General features: G+C 39.9%; 2 protein-coding genes across 5 annotated transcripts in view; one reads left to right on the plus strand and one right to left on the minus strand.

Annotated features, from left to right (window-relative positions):
• The window catches only part of pan3 (poly(A) specific ribonuclease subunit PAN3), a 61,697-nt gene extending 52,156 nt beyond the window's left edge, over nucleotides 1-9,541 (minus strand). For 2 of the 4 annotated variants that reach the window (XM_060899817.1, XM_060899816.1), the window contains exons 1-2: nucleotides 8,837-9,540; nucleotides 2,954-3,075 (exon numbers count right to left, since the gene is read on the minus strand). In XM_060899817.1, the coding sequence (XP_060755800.1) occupies nucleotides 2,954-3,075; nucleotides 8,837-9,248 (534 nt within the window). In that variant the 5' untranslated portion in view covers nucleotides 9,249-9,540. Of the gene's footprint in view, nucleotides 1-2,953; nucleotides 3,076-7,744; nucleotides 7,824-8,836 lie in introns of those variants that run through there. The other 2 variants (XR_009650682.1, XM_060899818.1) reach the window with 2 other exon arrangements.
• A 3,383-nt stretch (nucleotides 9,542-12,924) lies between these two features.
• flt3 (fms related receptor tyrosine kinase 3) overlaps nucleotides 12,925-19,121 on the plus strand; it is a 31,458-nt gene continuing 25,261 nt past the window's right edge. The window contains exons 1-8 of the mRNA XM_060899819.1: nucleotides 12,925-12,996; nucleotides 13,199-13,305; nucleotides 13,780-13,919; nucleotides 14,066-14,184; nucleotides 14,956-15,079; nucleotides 16,912-17,051; nucleotides 17,165-17,304; nucleotides 17,844-17,982. Coding sequence (XP_060755802.1) covers nucleotides 12,966-12,996; nucleotides 13,199-13,305; nucleotides 13,780-13,919; nucleotides 14,066-14,184; nucleotides 14,956-15,079; nucleotides 16,912-17,051; nucleotides 17,165-17,304; nucleotides 17,844-17,982 — 940 coding nt within the window. The 5' untranslated portion in view covers nucleotides 12,925-12,965. The remainder of the gene's footprint in view (nucleotides 12,997-13,198; nucleotides 13,306-13,779; nucleotides 13,920-14,065; nucleotides 14,185-14,955; nucleotides 15,080-16,911; nucleotides 17,052-17,164; nucleotides 17,305-17,843; nucleotides 17,983-19,121) is intronic.

Genomic DNA, 19,121 nt, shown 5'->3' on the forward strand with positions numbered 1-19,121 from the left:
ACATAGACGACATATCAAATGTTTAAACTGAGAAAATGTATCATTTAAAGAGAAAAATTAGGCGATTTTAAATTTCATGACAACACCACATCTCAAAAAAGTTGGGACAAGGCCATGTTTACCACTGTGAGACATCCCCTTTTCTCTTTACAACAGTCTGTAAACGTCTGGGGACTGAGGAGACAAGTTGCTCAAGTTTAGGGATAGGAATGTTAACCCATTCTTGTCTAATGTAGGATTCTAGTTGCTCAACTGTCTTAGGTCTTTTTTGTCGTATCTTCCGTTTTATGATGCGCCAAATGTTTTCTATGGGTGAAAGATCTGGACTGCAGGCTGGCCAGTTCAGTACCCGGACCCTTCTTCTACGCAGCCATGATGCTGTAATTGATGCAGTATGGTGGTTTGGCATTGTCATGTTGGAAAATGCAAGGTCTTCCCTGAAAGAGACGTCGTCTGGATGGGAGCATATGTTGCTCTAGAACCTGGATATACCTTTCAGCATTGATGGTGTCTTTACAGATGTGTAAGCTGCCCATGCCACACGCACTAATGCAACCCCATACCATCAGAGATGCAGGCTTCTGAACTGAGCGCTGATAACAACTTGGGTCGTCCTTCTCCTCTTTAGTCCGAATGACACGGCGTCCCTGATTTCCATAAAGAACTTCAAATTTTGATTCGTCTGACCACAGAACAGTTTTCCACTTTGCCACAGTCCATTTTAAATGAGCCTTGGCCCAGAGAAGACGTCTGTGCTTCTGGATCATGTTTAGATACGGCTTCCTCCTTGAACTATAGAGTTTTAGCTGGCAACGGTGGATGGCACGGTGAATTGTGTTCACAGATAATGTTCTCTGGAAATATTCCTGAGCCCATTTTGTGATTTCCAATACAGAAGCATGCCTGTATGTGATGCAGTGCCGTCTAAGGGCCCGAAGATCACGGGCACCCGGTATAGTTTTCCGGCCTTGACCCTTATGCACAGAGATTCTTCCAGATTCTCTGAATCTTTTGATGATATTATGCACTGTAGATGATGATATGTTCAAACTCTTTGCAATTTTACACTTTCGAACTCCTTTCTGATATTGCTCCACTATTTGTCGGTGCAGAATTAGGGGGATTGGTGATCCTCTTCCCATCTTTACTTCTGAGAGCCGCTGCCACTCCAAGATGCTCTTTTTATACCCAGTCATGTTAATGACCTATTGCCAATTGACCTAATGAGTTGCAATTTAGTCCTCCAGCTGTTCCTTTTTTGTACCTTTAACTTTTCCAGCCTCTTATTGCCCCCGTCCCAACTTTTTTGAGATGTGTTGCTGTCATGAAATTTCAAATGAGCCAATATTTGGCATGAAATTTCAAAATGTCTCACTTTCGACATTTGGTATGTTGTCTATGTTCTATTGTGAATACAATATCAGTTTGAGATTTGTAAATTATTGCATTCCGTTTTTATTTACAATTTGTACTTTGTCCCACCTTTTTTGGAATCAGGGTTGTAAAAAGCACAGTCTGCCATTCCTACATACATTTTTGACACCAGCATTGTGCCTTAGTTCTGTTGCCATGGAGATGGCACTGTCAATCAAATCAATCAATACATGATCAGATCTGTGCACACAGTTCTGACCAGGAACAAAATATGATGTTTGCAGCTTTTAGTTATAACCAAGTTGTTCTTTGGTTATACACCAAATCAACCATCAACATTAAAACCACCTGCCTAATATTGTGTACGTCCCCCTCGTGCTACCAAAACAGCTCTGACCCGTCGAGGCATGGACTCCACAAGACCTCTGAAGGTGTGCTGTTGGTATCTGGTACCAAGAATTTAGCAGCAGATCATTTAAGACAAGTTGTGAGGCGGGGCCTCCATGGATCAGACTTGTTTGTCCTGCACATCCCACAGTTCCTCGATCAGATAAAAGATCTGGGGAATCTGGAGACCAAGTCAACACCTTGAACTCAGTCATGTTCCGCAAACCATTCCTGAATATTGTATTTTATTTTTGTAGTGTGTCAGGAAGCATTATCGTGCTGAAAGATCCCACTGTTATGAGGGAATACTGTTGCCTTGAAGTGGCGTACTTGGTCTGCAACAATGTTTAGGTAGGTGGTACGTGTCAGAGTAACATTCATATGAATGCCAGGACCCAAGGTTTCCCAACAGAAGTTGTCCAGAACACACTGCATCTGCCAGCTTATCTTGTTGCCACAGTGCATCCTGGTGCCATCTCTTCCCTAGGTAAGTGACTCACACACCACTCCAGCCATCCACATGATGTAAAAGAAAACATCAGACCAGTCCAATTTCTTCCAATACTCCATGGTCCAGTTCTGATGCTCACATGCACATCGTAGGCACTTTTGATGGTGGACAGGAGTCAGCATGGGCACTCCGACTGGTCTGCAGATACTTGCTGCGTATGTGCCACAGTATCTCTTCTGTGGGATCAGACCAAACAGACCTGGGCATTGATGGGCCTGCCACCAGTTCTTCCTTGGACCATTTTTTTGTAGGTACCAACCACTGTATACCAGGAACACGCCACAACACCTGGAGATGCTCAGGCCCAGTCGTCTCACCATCACAATCCAGCCCTTGTCAAAAGTCGCTTAGATCCTGATGCGTACCCATTTTCTCCTGCTTCCAACACAACTTCGAGAAAAGACTGTTCTCTTGTTGCCTAATATATCCCACCCCCCAACAAATGCCAGCATAATGAGACTCAGTCAGTGTTATTCACATCAGCAGTCAGTGATTTTAACATTATGGCTGATTGGTGTATTTCCAGACTCAACATTCTAAGGGCCCTTATTACATTATTTCTCAGACTTCAGACCTGTAACTTGATAACATTTCAAACCATGCTGCCAGACGTTTTGCAAGTATGTGAATAACATTTCAGGGAAAACACTGGCGATATGAATGAACAGGCAGTATACACACCTGCATCATTGAGTATTTGGATTCTGCTGGGCTTCCAAACCCATTGACTCCAATAAAGCTGCTGCTGAAATAGGAGTTGGTCAGATTCGCATCACTGAGCGCCCCACCGTCCATCCCAGCGACTGAAACGGGACACACAAACCACTTAAAATAAAAATAAATAAATAAATAAATAAATAAATAAAACCCCTAAATTAATTGTGAGCTTTCCTGGATTAGACCACCTTCTCAGGTTGTTTGCTCATGTTCTGTACAACATGCAATAATAATAATAAAAAAAAATTTCAAAACCTTCTTTTAGTCAGAAAAATGTCAAGGTGCAATTTGTGTTGTATAAAGAACCTGAAGGGGGGAAAAAAATCAATAAAATGATTTAATGCTCAGTTTTTAAGGCTTTCCAAGTTAAAGCATACATGCTTATTTGACTCAAGGTATTCAGCAAGTGTTAGTGAATCATCTTTATTCACTTTTTAATGCAACCTATTTTTATTAATTCATTCTCTTTTTTTAATCTGATAAGTATTTATATCACCAGATTTGTTTTGATCACAGATTTAAAATATTAACTAAAATAATGACAATCCCATTAAAGACAAATTGTATTTCAAAGTCAAGAGCAAATCTAAAGTATCCAGACGAAGACTACAGTAACATATAGCAGGCTTATTCTGCATAGTGAGCAGTAATGATAACACAGTATAATGCTGCATGTTAATATTTCCACCGTGCAGAGATTTTGCTCATAGAACAAGTAGCAGCCTTAAAGCTCAGAGGCAACGGTTTTACACACACTTGAAACTTTATGTGTTAAAAAACCCTCTGTAATTTTTTTTCTGGTCCCAAGAAGTATTGTTAATAAGTAATAATTAAAATAAAAGTTAGTGCGGATCTTGGTGAATTTCTGTCGGCTATTTTCGTGACGACTTGGTGCGTGACGTCATTTAAGCCAAACAAACTGACTGAGTTGAGTCCACTTCCGTTTACTTACATTGCCGTTCAGCTTGAGTGCAGACGTGCGTTCGGGAATTTCCAAAGAAAAACCATGCCTTATTGTTGTGCAGTGAACTGTAACAACAGGACCGGTTCAGGAAGAAGTTTTTACCTTTTTCCGAGAGAGGAGAAGAGGCAGAGAGAGTGGCTTGGCTTTTTCCGGAAGAGGAGAAGAGGCAGAGCAAGAGGATTGGCTTTTTCTGAAAAAGGAGAAGAGGCAGAGCGAGTGGGTTGGCTTTTTCCGAAAGAGGAGACGAGGTGGAGAGAGTGGATTGCGCGCGTGAAACAAAATCAAGCAGTCAAAGAAGAAATGGAGCAGCAACGCTCAAGCAAAAAGGAGAAGATTGGAAGTAAACATTTCCTTTTGCTTGCAATTGACAAGTCAAGAATCCTGAGGGATCCTGTACAATCATTGTGGAAATGAGACAAAGGGATATTTCCTCGCTCAGAGTCGGCTATAAATAGTATAATGCCGCGGATGGCAGGCTAATGTGGCCTAACGGCGCACTGTCAAGTAATTGTTCCCTATATCCACTAGGGAGGGCGGTTTAATTATTCTTCAAAAGGGCTCTTGTTTAGTATTATGACGAAAGTAGGAATTTATCATAACTACCAGGATAAATCGTTTGGGCGCGAGTCTTGTTGAGGTCCGGGGTCACCGCGATCAGAGTCGGCAGAGTCGCTGTCCAATTCCGAGGCCGCACAGTCAAACCAGTGAGCCACATTCACCGATTGCTTCGCAACGGCCATAAGTTCATACATACATGGTCTCACCTCTCGATATTTAATTTGGAGAGTTCCTACTTCAAAATCACTATCAGACATTTTACACAACCTCTCACGACCAAAGTCCGTACACGTGTGCTCGGTTCGCAAATAAACACAGAACTGCTCCCAGTCTGTTTGGCTTAAATGACGTCACGATGACGGTCCCCTGGCGGTGAAAGTGCGTATAAGTGAGATGTAAACAAACCTTCGGAAACTGGGCAAAACAGTATATTTTAACCGTTTTATTCAATTTTAGGGTGCAAATTAGACACCAGGAAGATTGAATTCGCTTTTTGGGTCGTTCTTCTAGACAATAAAGTTGATATTCTACATTTCACCTCTGACCCCTGCCTAAGTCTCACACACACACACACACACACACACACACACAATACTGTGCAAAAGTCTTATTCACCGTATTTTTAGTACATATTTTGCTACAGATTTTTAATTTTATGATTTCTACATTATCAAAGAAGTTAAAAAAAAAAGATTTCTAGCACAAAAATAAGAGTAACAGAAATGCACCTGAGGCTATCAATTTTTCATCGAACGAAAATATTCTACATTTTAAAAAAAAGGTAAATATTTAATCTGATAATCCTTTGCTTTAAAGAAAAAAAAAAAATTTGTAATCTCTGGTACAAGCGTTCAGTTTTCAAAGGAAAGGAGCTGCAAGTTTTCCTGAGCCTCTCTTACAGAACCAGAAAAGTTATTCTGCAGGCTTTGTCGCACTCGCTTATTTTTGTGGCAAAACCCAGCAGCCTTCATTCATTTTTTTTTTATCTGAAAAGTCTCTCTTGCTTACAGTAACATTCTGTTTTGTTTACAGACATACAAAATATTTTTCTATAACATTTAACTTTGTCCTGAACGTTTGGAAATCCAAAATGTCTCTGGTCCAACTCAAATATAGAAGTCATAAAAATCTAACACAAAACAGTTTGTACTTTAAAAATAATAATTTAAAAAAATATATACATTTTGCACAGTATTGTCCATTACAGCACAGTGAAATTTCTCTCTTATATCATATATTGTTAGGAAGCTGGGGTTAGAGCACAGGATCAGCTATGATACAGCAGCCCTGGAGCAGAGAGTTAAGAGCCTTGATCAACTGGCCAATAATGGCAGCTTGGACCTCCGTGAAGCTGGCACCCCATATAATGGGAACGTGAATAAAAGTATTTCAATTCGTTTGCACATGCAAAATAAAAACGTGTGCTCAAATAGTTTGAGAACAAACCGTTAGATGTTTTACTGACCCAGCACCCTTGATTACCATCAAGTCCGGTGGAACTAACATTTAAATATGTTTCAAATGTTCATTCCTCTGGCCAGTGTGCAGTCATGAATTATAAGGTTCAACTGAAATGAACATTTGTGGAAAAACAGTTGTGTTCATTAATCTTTTTAATAGTTTCTCTATTCTTGTCTTAAAGACTCGTATTATCAAGCAATCAACTGACTATAATATATTTTTTAATCGATAAAAAAAAAAAAGTGTACATAATCTTGCCATTTATTGACTACTATCATATCATATAGAACAGGCCGCATGAGTCATTCCACTGGACGTTAATGTTGCTGTAGAAAACATCATGTGAGAAAAATTCTGCTAGTCATTTCTCATTAAACTTTTTTTTTTTTCTACATTTCCTTCATAGTGGTTAGCACCGTCACCTCACAGCAAGAAGGTCCGGGTTCGAGCCCCGTGGCCGGCAAGGGCCTTTCTGTGTGGAGTTTGCATGTTCTCCCCGTCTCCCCATGGGTTTCCTCCGGGTGCTCCGGTTTCCCCCACAGTCCAAAGACATGCAGGTTAGGTTAACTGGTGACTCTAAATTGACCGTAGGTGTGAATGTGAGTGTGAATGGTTGTCTGTGTCTATGGCCAAGTTTACATTAGACCGTATCTGTCTCGTTTTCTTCGCGGATGCACTGTCCGTTTACATTAAAACGCCTGGAAATGCCGGGAAACGGGAATCCGCCAGGGTCCACGTATTCAATCCAGATCGTGTCTGGTCCGGTGCTGTGTAAACATTGAGGATACGTGGATACGCTGTGCTGAGCTCTAGCTGGCGTCGTTATTGGACAACGTCACTGTGACATCCACCTTCCTGATTCGCTGGCGTTGGTCATGTGACGTGACTGCTGAAAAACGGCGTGGACTTCCGCCTTGTATCACCTTTCATAAAAGAGTATAAAAGTATGAAAATACTGCAAATACTGATGCAAATACTGCCCATTGTGTAGTTATGATTGTCTTTAGGCTTGCCATCCTTCCACTTGCAAGTGGTAAGTGACGCGCATGCCCGACATGCACTGAGATCACACACACAGCGGCTCAGTCCCAAATCACTACTTGTGCGCTCCACTCGCGCGCTCTGTGAGCTGCGCAGGGCCAGAGTGCGCACCCTCCAGAGGGCACTCGCTGTTCAGGGCGGAGTGATTTGGAGCGCAGGATGCCTGCGGAGCCGAGCGTATCCGTGTATTGGCGTTGCTGTGTGCACGCGAATCGTGTACTGGCGTTGCTGTGTGCACACTAATCGTTTTAAAAACGTTAATCTGATGATCCGCTGATACGGTCTAATGTAAACCCCACCTATGTGTCAGCCCTGTGATGACCTGGCGACTTGTCCAGGGTGTACCCCGCCTTTCGCCCGTAGTCAGCTGGGATAGGCTCCAGCTTGCCTGCGACCCTGTAGAACAGGATAAAGCGGCTAGAGATAATGAGATGAGATTTCCTTCATGGAAAAAAAAAAAAAAATTATAAACGGCCGAACTATAAACAGAAACACCCCAAGACAGAATAACCGATGTGTTTGATTACAACCAGGAATGGAAAGCTCGTGTGTGTGAATCCACCAGACAGCACTGTAATGCTCAAATACCTCCAAACATGTCCGATTCATACGTACATCGTTTGTGCATGGAAAATTAAGTGACATCAAGAAAATAAATGTTAAATAACTCAAGAAATCATGAAGCATGTGTATTTTGTGAGCAAAACCAAATCAAAAATACTTCTGCTCACACTCATTCGATGGGGTGCCAACTTCACTAAGGTGCAGACTGGTGATGCTGGGGCTTGAACCCCTGACCTTCTGATCAGTAACCTATGAGTCAACATTGGCCTCATTGTATCTAAAAATAAATAAAAAGAAGCATAATGCATTTTGCACTTGTTTTAAACAAAAAGTGATTTTTTTTTTTGCCACAATATTTTTTGCATCAAGCTGTAAAGTAGTGTGTGGGGGGGGGGGGAATCACAAGTTAAAACAGGCTTGTCGGTCATAGAGAAACGTGTGTGTAGTTAAATGTCCCTCTATTTTTTTTTTTTTTAAATAAAAACAGTTTCCATGTTTTTAGAGAGGAGCAACAGCTCCATGGTAAACCTGCCAAACGATTCGTCAGCCAATCAGCGCCCTGCTTTCCTCTGACGTCACCAGTTTGCTCAACTGACGCGCTAAGCTTTCGCAGTCAGTCATTCTTAAAAACAAAACAGCGTCCTGTATTCGAAATAGAGTATTAGACATACTTCTGGCTTTTTATTATAAAATCGTGACAAGTTTAGACACACTAAAGAAACCGCCTATTAAGAAAAAAAGGCGGATTTGTTTATGGTTAAACACACACACTCTCTCACACACACACACACACACACTCAGCTCCTGCAGCTGATGTTGCAATAGTGTTGACACTTTGTTCGACTGCGCGGTAAAAAGAAAAAGTGATCGAGTGCAACTAAGTTTTAGCCTAAACTTTTTTTTTAATGTACAAACAAGATTAACCAGTGTGTGTGTGTTTTTATCATATTTACATTAAAAGGCGAAGGTCCAGTTTCACTGAAAACAATGACAGCTCGTGCACTTTGGTTCCGTGTGTGTAGCGAAAAATGTAAAAACATTTCATTCGTTGAATTTTCGCACATGACTTTGCTTTGCAGAGCGAACCGCAGTGTGTTGCTTCCTCCTGTTATTGCGAGTAAGAGAAGGAGGAAGCTAGGCCTCGCTGAAGCCCCGGCCTCGATTAGTAGAGCAGCCCGGCTGAGGCCCGCCAGGTCTCGCCACTACACAAGGGCGCGTTATTAGGCCTCACTCGGTATGTCCTGAATGTTCAAACTTACTGCTCAACAACTGGCCGTCCAGAGGCGCTCCTGCAGGCCCGAGAGCATCACTCTTTTTGGCGACAACGGCCGGAGCTCCGCTCGGACACGTCGCTACAGCGTTCGCAGCAAGCGGATACCCTGCTACAGCCCCCGCCGCTGTGCTCACTGCCCCGCCGGCGAGGGCTAAAGTCACCGGGCTGCCGCTGCCTCCTCCTCCGCCTCCTCCTGCTGCTACTGCTGCTGGCGGTGCTACTGCTCCTCCTCCACCGTGCACAGCACCAGCCGCGGACGGATCCTCGTGCAAGAACTGGCAATCCTCGCCATAAAAGCAAGTCTTGTCTTTCGCGTAATAGCGGCAGAATTTCACCTTGACGCCCGGTATTCCGACACCGCCGAGCGGAGCAGCCGAGACCGGGAGTCCACTATTCATGGCACCGCTGATGCCGCTGCCGCCACCGCCGCTGGAAGACGCTGGAACATAGGGAGAGCTCGGACACTTTAATCCCAACCAAACTGCGTGGAAAAACAGCAACAAAACTCAACCGTATCATCCGAACCCGAACCCTCAGACAGCCATCGCGCTTCGGAAGTGATCGCTGTGCACATTTAAATAAAAAAAAAAAAAGAAAGAAAAGAAAAAGAAATAAGGCAGCTCGGCGCTGTTGTTCAGCTCGGATCACGCTGTTGTTGTTTTTCGGGTTCCGTTCAGCTAAAGCACCAAACCAGCGCCGCGGTGCATTGTGGGTAGCGCTGCAATTAGTGCCAGGGCTCAGTAGGGCTTCAATTAAAGCACAAACAAACAAACAAGTGAATTTTCCGTAAGCACTGGGCCTGTTAAAGTCCAGGCCTGTTACACAATACTGATCAGTGAAATATGAATGCCTCTGCAAATTAATGCATGCAGAATCAGAATCAGAATCAACATCAGAATCAGACCACTTTATCATGCATTAAACTTCCAAAGAATGGAAATTTGTCTTTGGCACTGGAATAGAAGACAAAAAGAGAAATACATCATACAAAACAATAGACAATAAGAACAAAATATTACAATAAAATACTGTAAAATAAGCAAAAGACATAGTAATGGCATAATTGATCAGCAAACGCAGGTCAACTACTACAGTTGGGCTTGGTTAAGACCTCATCTCATCTCATTATCTGTAGCCGCTTTATCCTGTCCTACAGGGTCGCAGGCAAGCTGGAGCCTATCGCAGCTGACTACGGGCGAAAGGCGGGGTACACCCTGGACAAGTCGCCAGGTCATCACAGGGCTGACACATAGACACAGACAACCATTCACACTCACATTCACACCTACGGTCAATTTAGAGTCACCAGTTAACCTAACCTGCATGTCTTTGGACTGTGGGGAAAACCGGAGCACCCGGAGGAAACCCACGCGGACACGGGGAGAACATGCAAACTCCACACAGAAAGGCCCTCGCTGGCCACGGGGCTCGAACCCGGACCTTCTTGCTGTGAGGCGACAGCGCTAACCACTACACCACCGTGCCGCCCTTGGTTAAGACCTGTTTAAACTAAAAAAACAAACAAACATATTTTTATAGACCTAATCTCTATCCATCCATTTTCCATACCACTGGAGTCACTGGAGAAACTGAAGCTTCACCCTGGCAGAGCGTCCAGGCAGGGTTCACCCTGGACAGGTCACCTGTCTAACACAGGGCTAACACACACACACACACACTTTAGAGGAACCAACTGACTGAATCTACATGTCTTTGGACATGCTGGAGAAAACCAGAGCACCCAGAGGAAACCCACACAGGCACAAGGAGAACATGAAAACTCCACACGGGAAGGTCCTGGTCAATTGGCGGGTTCGAACCCAGAGCCTGCTTGTTGTGAGGCGATAGTGTGAACCACTGTCAAACCGGTTAGGTCAATGTTGTTGAATTCATTTCATATTAACAAAGTCATCAGAAAAATTATGAAATATAACCTCTGCCTTGAGTTGTATGAATTCCCATCTCATCTCATTATCTGTAGCTGCTTTATCCTGTTCTACAGGGTCGCAGGCAAGCTGGAGCCTATCCCAGCTGACTACGGGCGAAAGGCGGGGTACACCCTGGACAAGTCGCCAGGTCAGCTGACACATAGACAACCATTCACACTCACGGTCAATTTAGAGTCACCAGTTAACCTAACCTGCATGTCTTTGGACTGTGGGGGAAACCGGAGCACCCGGAGGAAACCCACGCGGACACAGGGAGAACATGCAAACTCCACACAGAAAGGCCCTCGCCAGCCACGGGGCTCGAACCCAGACCTTCTTGCTGTGAGGCGACAGCGCTAACCACTACACCACCGTGCCGCCAATTGTATGAATTGTCAGGTCATATTTTGAAAAATACAGCCATTACATTTTAACAATTAAGGGGTTGGGAAAATTAAACAATCAATCAATAAAGCAAGCAAGCTAAAGCTCTTCTTAGAGTTTTGAACATCATTCGTTCATCTTTATCTTCAGTGACCACTTTTTCCTGGTCAGGGTTGCAGTGGATCCAGAGCCTGTCCTGGGAACGCTGGGCACAGAGGGGGAATACACCGTGAATGGGATGCCAGTCCATCACAAGGTTCCATGCACACACACACACACACAGACACCTAGGGTGGAATTTAGCATAACCAGTCCACCTACAGGCATGTTTTTGGGAGGTGGGAGGAAACTGGAGAACCCAGATGACATGCAGAAGAGAACATGTGAAACTCTACCCCGACTGTAACCCGAGCTCAGGACTGAACAGGCGATTCTGGAGCTGTATCACTGTGTCATATCACTGGAGCAATCTGCTTTATTTGACTTTGCATTGAAAAATTATGAAATATAACTTCAGTCTTGAACATTGCACACAGCACACACATGTATATGTTCTGCCCTTTTTTCTGTTGCCATAGCACTATTCTCCAAACCCCTTATCTGCACTGTTATTATAAAAGAAAGAAGAAACCTTTATTTGTCACATGCACACTTCAAGCACAGTGAAATTCATCCTCTGCATTTAACCCATCTGAAGCAATGAACACACACACACTCAGAGCAGTGGGCAGCCACACTAGAGCACCCAGGGAGCAGGTACCTTGCTCAATCTTTGGATTGTGGGGGAAACCCACTCAAACACAGGGAGAACATGCAAACTCCACACAGAAAGGCCCTCGCCGGCCACTGGGTTTGAACCCGGAACCTTCTTGCTGTGAGGCGACCGTGCTAACCACTACACCACCATGCCACCCATGTACCGTATCACATGTTGCACTATTATTGTTACAGTTCCACCATACCTAAGGCTACATCACTTCACTGTGCCACTTAATATGGCTCTACACAACTAGTTTACACACACCACTAGTGGATGTACCGGTAGTGCCACTACCAATTCTTGTTGTTTGTTGCTGTCTTTGGTGAGCAATTGTCCTTATTTAGTTCTATCTTTATTATATTTTATTCTTTTATTTTTAAACTTAGTCTATATTTGTCTATATTTTACTCTGTACTTGAGCTGCTGCAACACCTGGCTTTCTCCTCATGGGGATCAATAAAGTAATATCTTATCTTTACCAAATGTGTTTTGGTGTCCATGTGTGTCCCGTCACTATCCTGGCTACACCTGTACCATTAGCGAAATGCCAAATTCTTCTCTATAAAAAGGTGATTCCGTCTCTGAAAGGAGAAATTATAAAGATATACAGTTTAAGTGATCTAATCATTATGTCGAAAAGTTTATCAACACCCTGACAACTACCACTAGACTTCCATTATGAGTGCATGGAGAGAAAAAGTTTTCTTTTTTTTCTTTAGTACAGGGAAATAGATGAAAATAATTAGATAGACAGTAGGGTAAAAAAAAATGCTGAATTATTCCTATTAACTGATATTTTATAGTCCAAAACAGCAAGTGTAGAGAAAGGCAAATAAAACATGAATTAAAGACAATGTTCTGAAAATGGTTATGATTCCTCTTCAAACCCTGTCTTATTCAAGGAAACCACAGAGAGAGAGAGAGAGAGCCTGTCGTATTTGTAGACGTCATATGTTTTACTGAAAGTCTTTGGGTGTCTCTTTTGTCGACAGACTATTTTGTGGTTGAGTTGCTGCCTGTTAACGCTGTTATGCGCATAAACAATGCAGTTAAGGCAAGACAAGCTTTTAATGGGTAAGTAACCTAAAACTAAAAGTGTTTCAGTAACTTACAAATATTTTTTAAATAAGCATAATTACCAAGCATGTTTCACTGATTTCAAATTTCTTCTTATTAGTCGTAGTGTTCATCGTTTTCACTGATTAAAGAATACTGATTATTCTTGATTGTATAATTGACTGTTGTTTCCCAAAATCTTCACCGTTTGTTTTAACAGTGTTTCTCCTGCTGGAGTTCAGTGCTCTCATCTGCAGTGGTGTGTTGCATCAGATGGACATGAAAGATGGGGACATGCATCTCCTGCCTTGTGTCTCCAAGAAAACTGTAAAATCACTCAAGTTTTCTTTGTGATATTCACAGATATTATGATCAGGGCTCTGAAGTCTGTTGCATTCGTGCTAATTTATGTTACCTTAATTAGACAGTTAGACATACTGTATACCTGGGTGGTCAGACAAAACAAAGCAAAAGCCTGAGGGACAAAAAATGAGATGAAACAGAGAACAGTAACTATAAACTAAAGGTAGAAAGTTTGGTCTATTTTGAAATATTATACATTTACAAATTTTGTAAATGAGAGTATTGGAGGGTTGAGAACAAAAGCAGAACTACGGTAACATTTTATCTATAAATGCAGAAGTGTGGAACTTACTACAGCTGTCTTAAAATTACAATACCTTCTTTAGTTCTTTATGACATTTATAGAGATGATTGAATGTTGTGTACATTATTCTGTGCTGATGTGATGTATGCATGGATTTTTTTCCCTTCAGTTATTTGTATATTATCTCATTGCAGATTGAGACATGCACGTTGTCCGAAATGTATCTTCGAGGTTCTCAGACGACTCGGCTGAAGGTTGTAGCTGGACAGATGGTCGAAGTTCATTTAAGATCAGATAATTCCACAAATTCCACACGATGCTTTTGGAAACAAAGGTGTGTGTAAGGAGGATTTCCCAAATTAAATTATAGCACATCTCTGGAATCTGGAATCTAAGCTATGCCATAGTTATATTATTATAGTTCTTCATATTTCATGTTGCGTGACCGTCGTGGTATCCGCTATCATGTCCTGTCCACAGAGGGACATCCAGTTTGCTTTTGTTCGAGTCTTTTGAAAGAGGCATGGATGGTATGTACACTGTGGTCTGTGGCGACAGCAAAACTGCCAACATCTCAGTCCACGTTCATTCATCAGCAAGTGAGTCCAGTGATACTGTATATTAATTATTATATAAGATCATGTATAGATATAGATTTCAATATACAGGGCTGTGCAAATGTATTTAGCACATGTGGGAAAAATCTGTAGCAAGAAGATGATAATAATAAAATAAAAATAATGTAATGAGAGGAAAGGGTTTTTTTTTTAATATCAACACATCAGTACTAAATAAATAAATAAAGTTTTTAAAATAATAAAAGGAAAATGCTCTTTTAATATCAAGAAATCACTATACGGTCAATAATAAATATAAATAAACAAATACACAAATGTTAAAATATTGAAAGGAATTTTAAAATATCTGGAAATCTAGTGCACAGTAAAAATAAAATAAAATACATTTTTAAAACGATGAAATTAAAGGTTTGTAAATATCTAGTAATTAGTATACAGTCAACAAACAAATATCAGCCTTTCATTTTAAACTATTTGTTATATTTATTTAATCATCTTTTGGGCAATATAGTTACAAAGTAATCACGTTTTTTAACTGAAACACTGTCTATTACTTTAAAGTGATATTTTCTTTAATGACACAAAAATAGCTCTTTTTCTGTTTAAATTGGAAAAATGAAACTTTAGAAATGTGTAATTATCATTTGCCAAAACAAAACCTATATATTAAAAATAAGGGTATACTTACATTTTACATAGCACTGTACTAATGTAACATTTTTACCACTGCCTGACCGCACTTCACTCAATGCATTTACATCATATGAATTTGTGTGTGTGTGTAATTTCTAGGGAGACCATCAGTGCCACAGCTCACAATCAGTGGCAGTGAAGATAGCACGGCTCATTTTCTATGCATTTCTGAGGGAAATCCCAAACCAGAAATCATGTGGTATGAAAACGAAAAACATATCGGGTAAGTTTAAAGCCTAATCTTGATCACCATTAATGGAATAATCCACTGACACCTTTGAGAATTTTTTTTTTACATTTTTAAAGTTGCCTAAAACACTTGTTTGTGGTACAGCAGCAGGACCAATGTTCAGTTGTTCTGATTTAGTGACAGAAGAAGTGCCAAAAGTGGTCTCTTGAAATAAACATACTGTATTTAAAGTACACATATTAGAGATAATTAATTAAAAGAAAGTCACTTTCGGTTATAATATATACATGAGTGAACAAACAATGTCTTGCATTTTGTTGAACTGTAATGACTTGTAGTGCATGTGAATGTAGTTTTAAATATTATTTGTTTTTGTTTTTTTCCTGTAAGGATGAATGATAATATGTTTGGACACACCTTCTAATTAAATGTTTTTTCTTTATTTTTATTAATGAAAAGTCACTTCATGCCTTAAAGTAATGATTTTAGAAGACTTTTGTTTTTCCTTCCTTAGTTGAGCGGTTATGGATTACTACAGTTGTGAATGGAATAGGGCCGTTTTATTTGTATGTTTATTATTTATTATTTACTGTTTGAGCTCAAACGTATTAAGAAGGAAAGAAACTCATCCACTTTTGATTTGGCACACTTGTTAATTGAAAAGCATTCCAGGTGATGACCTCATGAAGCTGGTTAAGATAATGTCAATAGTGTGCAAAGCATCATCAGGGTAAACACTGGCTACTCTGAAGAATCTAAAATATCAAACATATTTTTTTTTTTAACACTATTTTATTCGCCATATAGTTACATATATGTTTCATTTGTTTTTTCATAGTTCTGATGTCCGTAGTATTGTTCCACGATGTAGAAAATCATCAAAATACAGAAAAACCTATGAATGAGTAAAGTAGGGGTGTACAAACTTTTGACTGGTACTGTATATTTCTATGTAAAGTAGAGAACATTAAACATATATTTTCACATCAACTTAGCATGCTGTTACTGTAACAATGACATGTTGTGAAAGTAAGAACATGCCATAATATCTCAGAAAATTGTCTTGTAACAAAAGGTATCACGATATCGATATTATATCATCACCATATCGTCTGTTATGCCGAGTGACTACAATGGCAGTTTAAAAGCTCTGTTCAGTTCATGTCTGTCAATATTTCAGTCAAAATAGCAGAATAGTTTTGTTTATGATAAGAATAAAACCACCGCTATAGGAATACGTATATTAAATGACCGGTTAATGTGATGCAGCCCAATGAGAAGAAGAGTTACCTGATGTTACAAAGCCAAAGTTGATTATTTTCTTTAATTACATCACATCCTGAAGTGTACATTTTATTTATTTACAGTAATACTGTGGAATGTCCACGAAACAAGTTTCTGTTATCACTTATGTCATCGCAGCTCTTTATAAACAGCCGTTCTCCCACCAGCCCCAAAAAACATACAATTACAGCTATTTTAAGTTCGTTTCTTAAGACAAGGATTTTTAAGATGTTACCTTGTAAGGTAACATCTTAAAAATCCTTGTCTTAAGAAACGAACTTAAAATAGCTTTAATAGTTAGACATAATGAACTTCCACTATACATACAATTACAGCTTTAACTCTGACTGTTTTGAAGCACAGACACTGGCTCCTTCCATAGATGCAAACTTCACCATTACGCTCATTTAAAATCTGTTTATTTGAAGCGTTCATTCTGTATAAGCTGTTACATGGGAAACCATAATGAACTGTGAACATAATAATCATAATCATACACTGTGCTTTTTGTGTGTTAAATACAACATTATTGCATATTTACAAGTTATAATGTGTGATGTTATGACTGTTGCATGGTAAAGTGAAGGTCTAAAGGAGATAAAAAGGACAGAAAAAGAAGTGACCAAGAGCAAACTGAATGATTTGCACTTTCATGAGTCAAATATAAAGTGCTGTGCGACAAACTCACACGGAGAGGAATGCGCCTACATTTATCATTATGGTAAGATCTGGAAAAGATTCTGTAGAAGATGATCAGTGGTGTGGATAGCAATTAAGGTTGGAAATTATTCCATTGATTTTACAGGATACAAGTTTCTCTCTCTTATATTTTAGACCTTAACAGCGGCATGGTGAAAAGCGAGGCTCCTCGGATTCTGCTGCGTCCTGGTCAGTCTCTCTCGCTCCGATGTCATAAAATGGACCAAAACAATATCGACGACCTTGACATGAAGTGGTACTTCAACAACACAGAGGTACAGAGAACACTGGATAATGTAAACGTATGACAATGGGATTGTAGCTACAGTGCCTTGCATAAGTATTCATCCCCACTGAACTTGTCAATGCTTGGACACAATCTAGATGGAGGACTAAACCTGTTTTTATATGGTCTCTGACTTTTGGGAGATGAGGCAGAGTCACGGTTTTACCATATTCTGTCTCTCTTTTTTATTTTTTTTAACCAAACCATGATTGATACTTTTCCACAACTTTGTCCCAGACTTGTTTTGTGAGGTGCTTCATGAGTTTTCATGATTCTGTTTGTTTAGGTTTATTTACTAACAAACTCAAGTGTCTTCATATTAAGATTGCATGACACTTTAATTGAACTCTATTCAATTTATTATGTCACTTCTAATGGCAACTAATTCAGGCCATTCACATCCCTCAGTTCCAGAGTGTAACACGAAAATGTTGAGAAATTCAAGGGGGGTGAATACTTAGAAAAACATACAGTGGCTTGTATACATGTCTGATATTTCTGTTTCTGTTTTTCTTTGGCTTGACATAGCTCAGAGGAGTGCGTTCACTCTATTTTACCAAAATGATGGAGTATTATTCCGTTCCCTCGGTTAGTGTGAATGATAGTGGAGAGTATCATTGCAAGAGCAATCATGGGCAAACGAAAGCCATAAAGGTTCAGGTTCATGGTAAGGAAAAACACTATTTTCTCCAATAAAATGAAAAAAAAACTTTTTATAGATACAATTGAGAGCAAGAGTTTGCAACTTTTAATCATTTTATGTGTCTATTATTTATATCTGTGATCTATTTATCCATATATTTATTTAAAAAAACGATTTGAATAAGTTAGAAATTAAATGTGGGTGTATCTTGCAGCAAAATAACAATTCATAGCATCGTTTCAAAAAAGCCCCAACAGAAAAACTTTTAACCACGACCTTCTTGCTCTCTAAAGCTTATCTGAACAGGAAGAGGAAAGTGTATGACATATATTTAAGAATCCACTGTAAACGAATATTACAAATAAGAGGAACGTACATTTGGATGAAATCTTGGACGAATTGTTGGACGTTATTTGAGCAATATTTGAATCGATATCATTTTGGATTTTTTTTTTAGAAAAACCGACCATTTTTCTTACTTGTACTAATGAAGAAACATCACTCAATAAATTAGGGTGTGCAAACTTTTGCAATCGACTGCAACTTATTATTATGAATTATGAGCAATCTCGGTTGATCTTTTATGACATGACAATGTATAATCTGAGTTGTATGGTGATTAAACAGGTGAAAAATGATCAAAAACATGTCAAAAAACATTGATGTGCATGCTCTGATACTCATTTATCTTTGTACTAAATTACTTTCTTGAGATATTGAAGACGTCAATAAAGACATCACAATTCAAACTTTGCCAGTGATTATCATTTTGTATTTTTTAAAATAAGACCTATGATTTATCCACTTTACATATATTTATATTTAAATGTTCTGTGATACAAAGGAGTTCCTGTTATCACATGTGTTATAGTAGTGCTAGTATCTCTTTTCTCTCACTCTCTCTGGAAGTTAATAAGACAAAAACTAGAAAAGCACTCGGAGAGCGCAGACCTCCGCCAAGAATCCTTCAAAAAAATCCGGGATCCAGAAGGTGATCCGGATCACCGCCAAAATTTAATGGATTGTTACTTGTGCCCAGTCACACCTCTGGAAAAAATTTCAGAGCAATCCGTTCATAACTTTTTCCATAATGTTGCTAACAAACAAACAAACAAACAAACAAACAAATGCTACTGAAAACATAACCTCCTTGGCGGAGGTAA

Source organism: Neoarius graeffei, chromosome 19 (assembly GCF_027579695.1).
Source record: "Neoarius graeffei isolate fNeoGra1 chromosome 19, fNeoGra1.pri, whole genome shotgun sequence".
Taxonomy (NCBI): domain Eukaryota; kingdom Metazoa; phylum Chordata; class Actinopteri; order Siluriformes; family Ariidae; genus Neoarius; species Neoarius graeffei.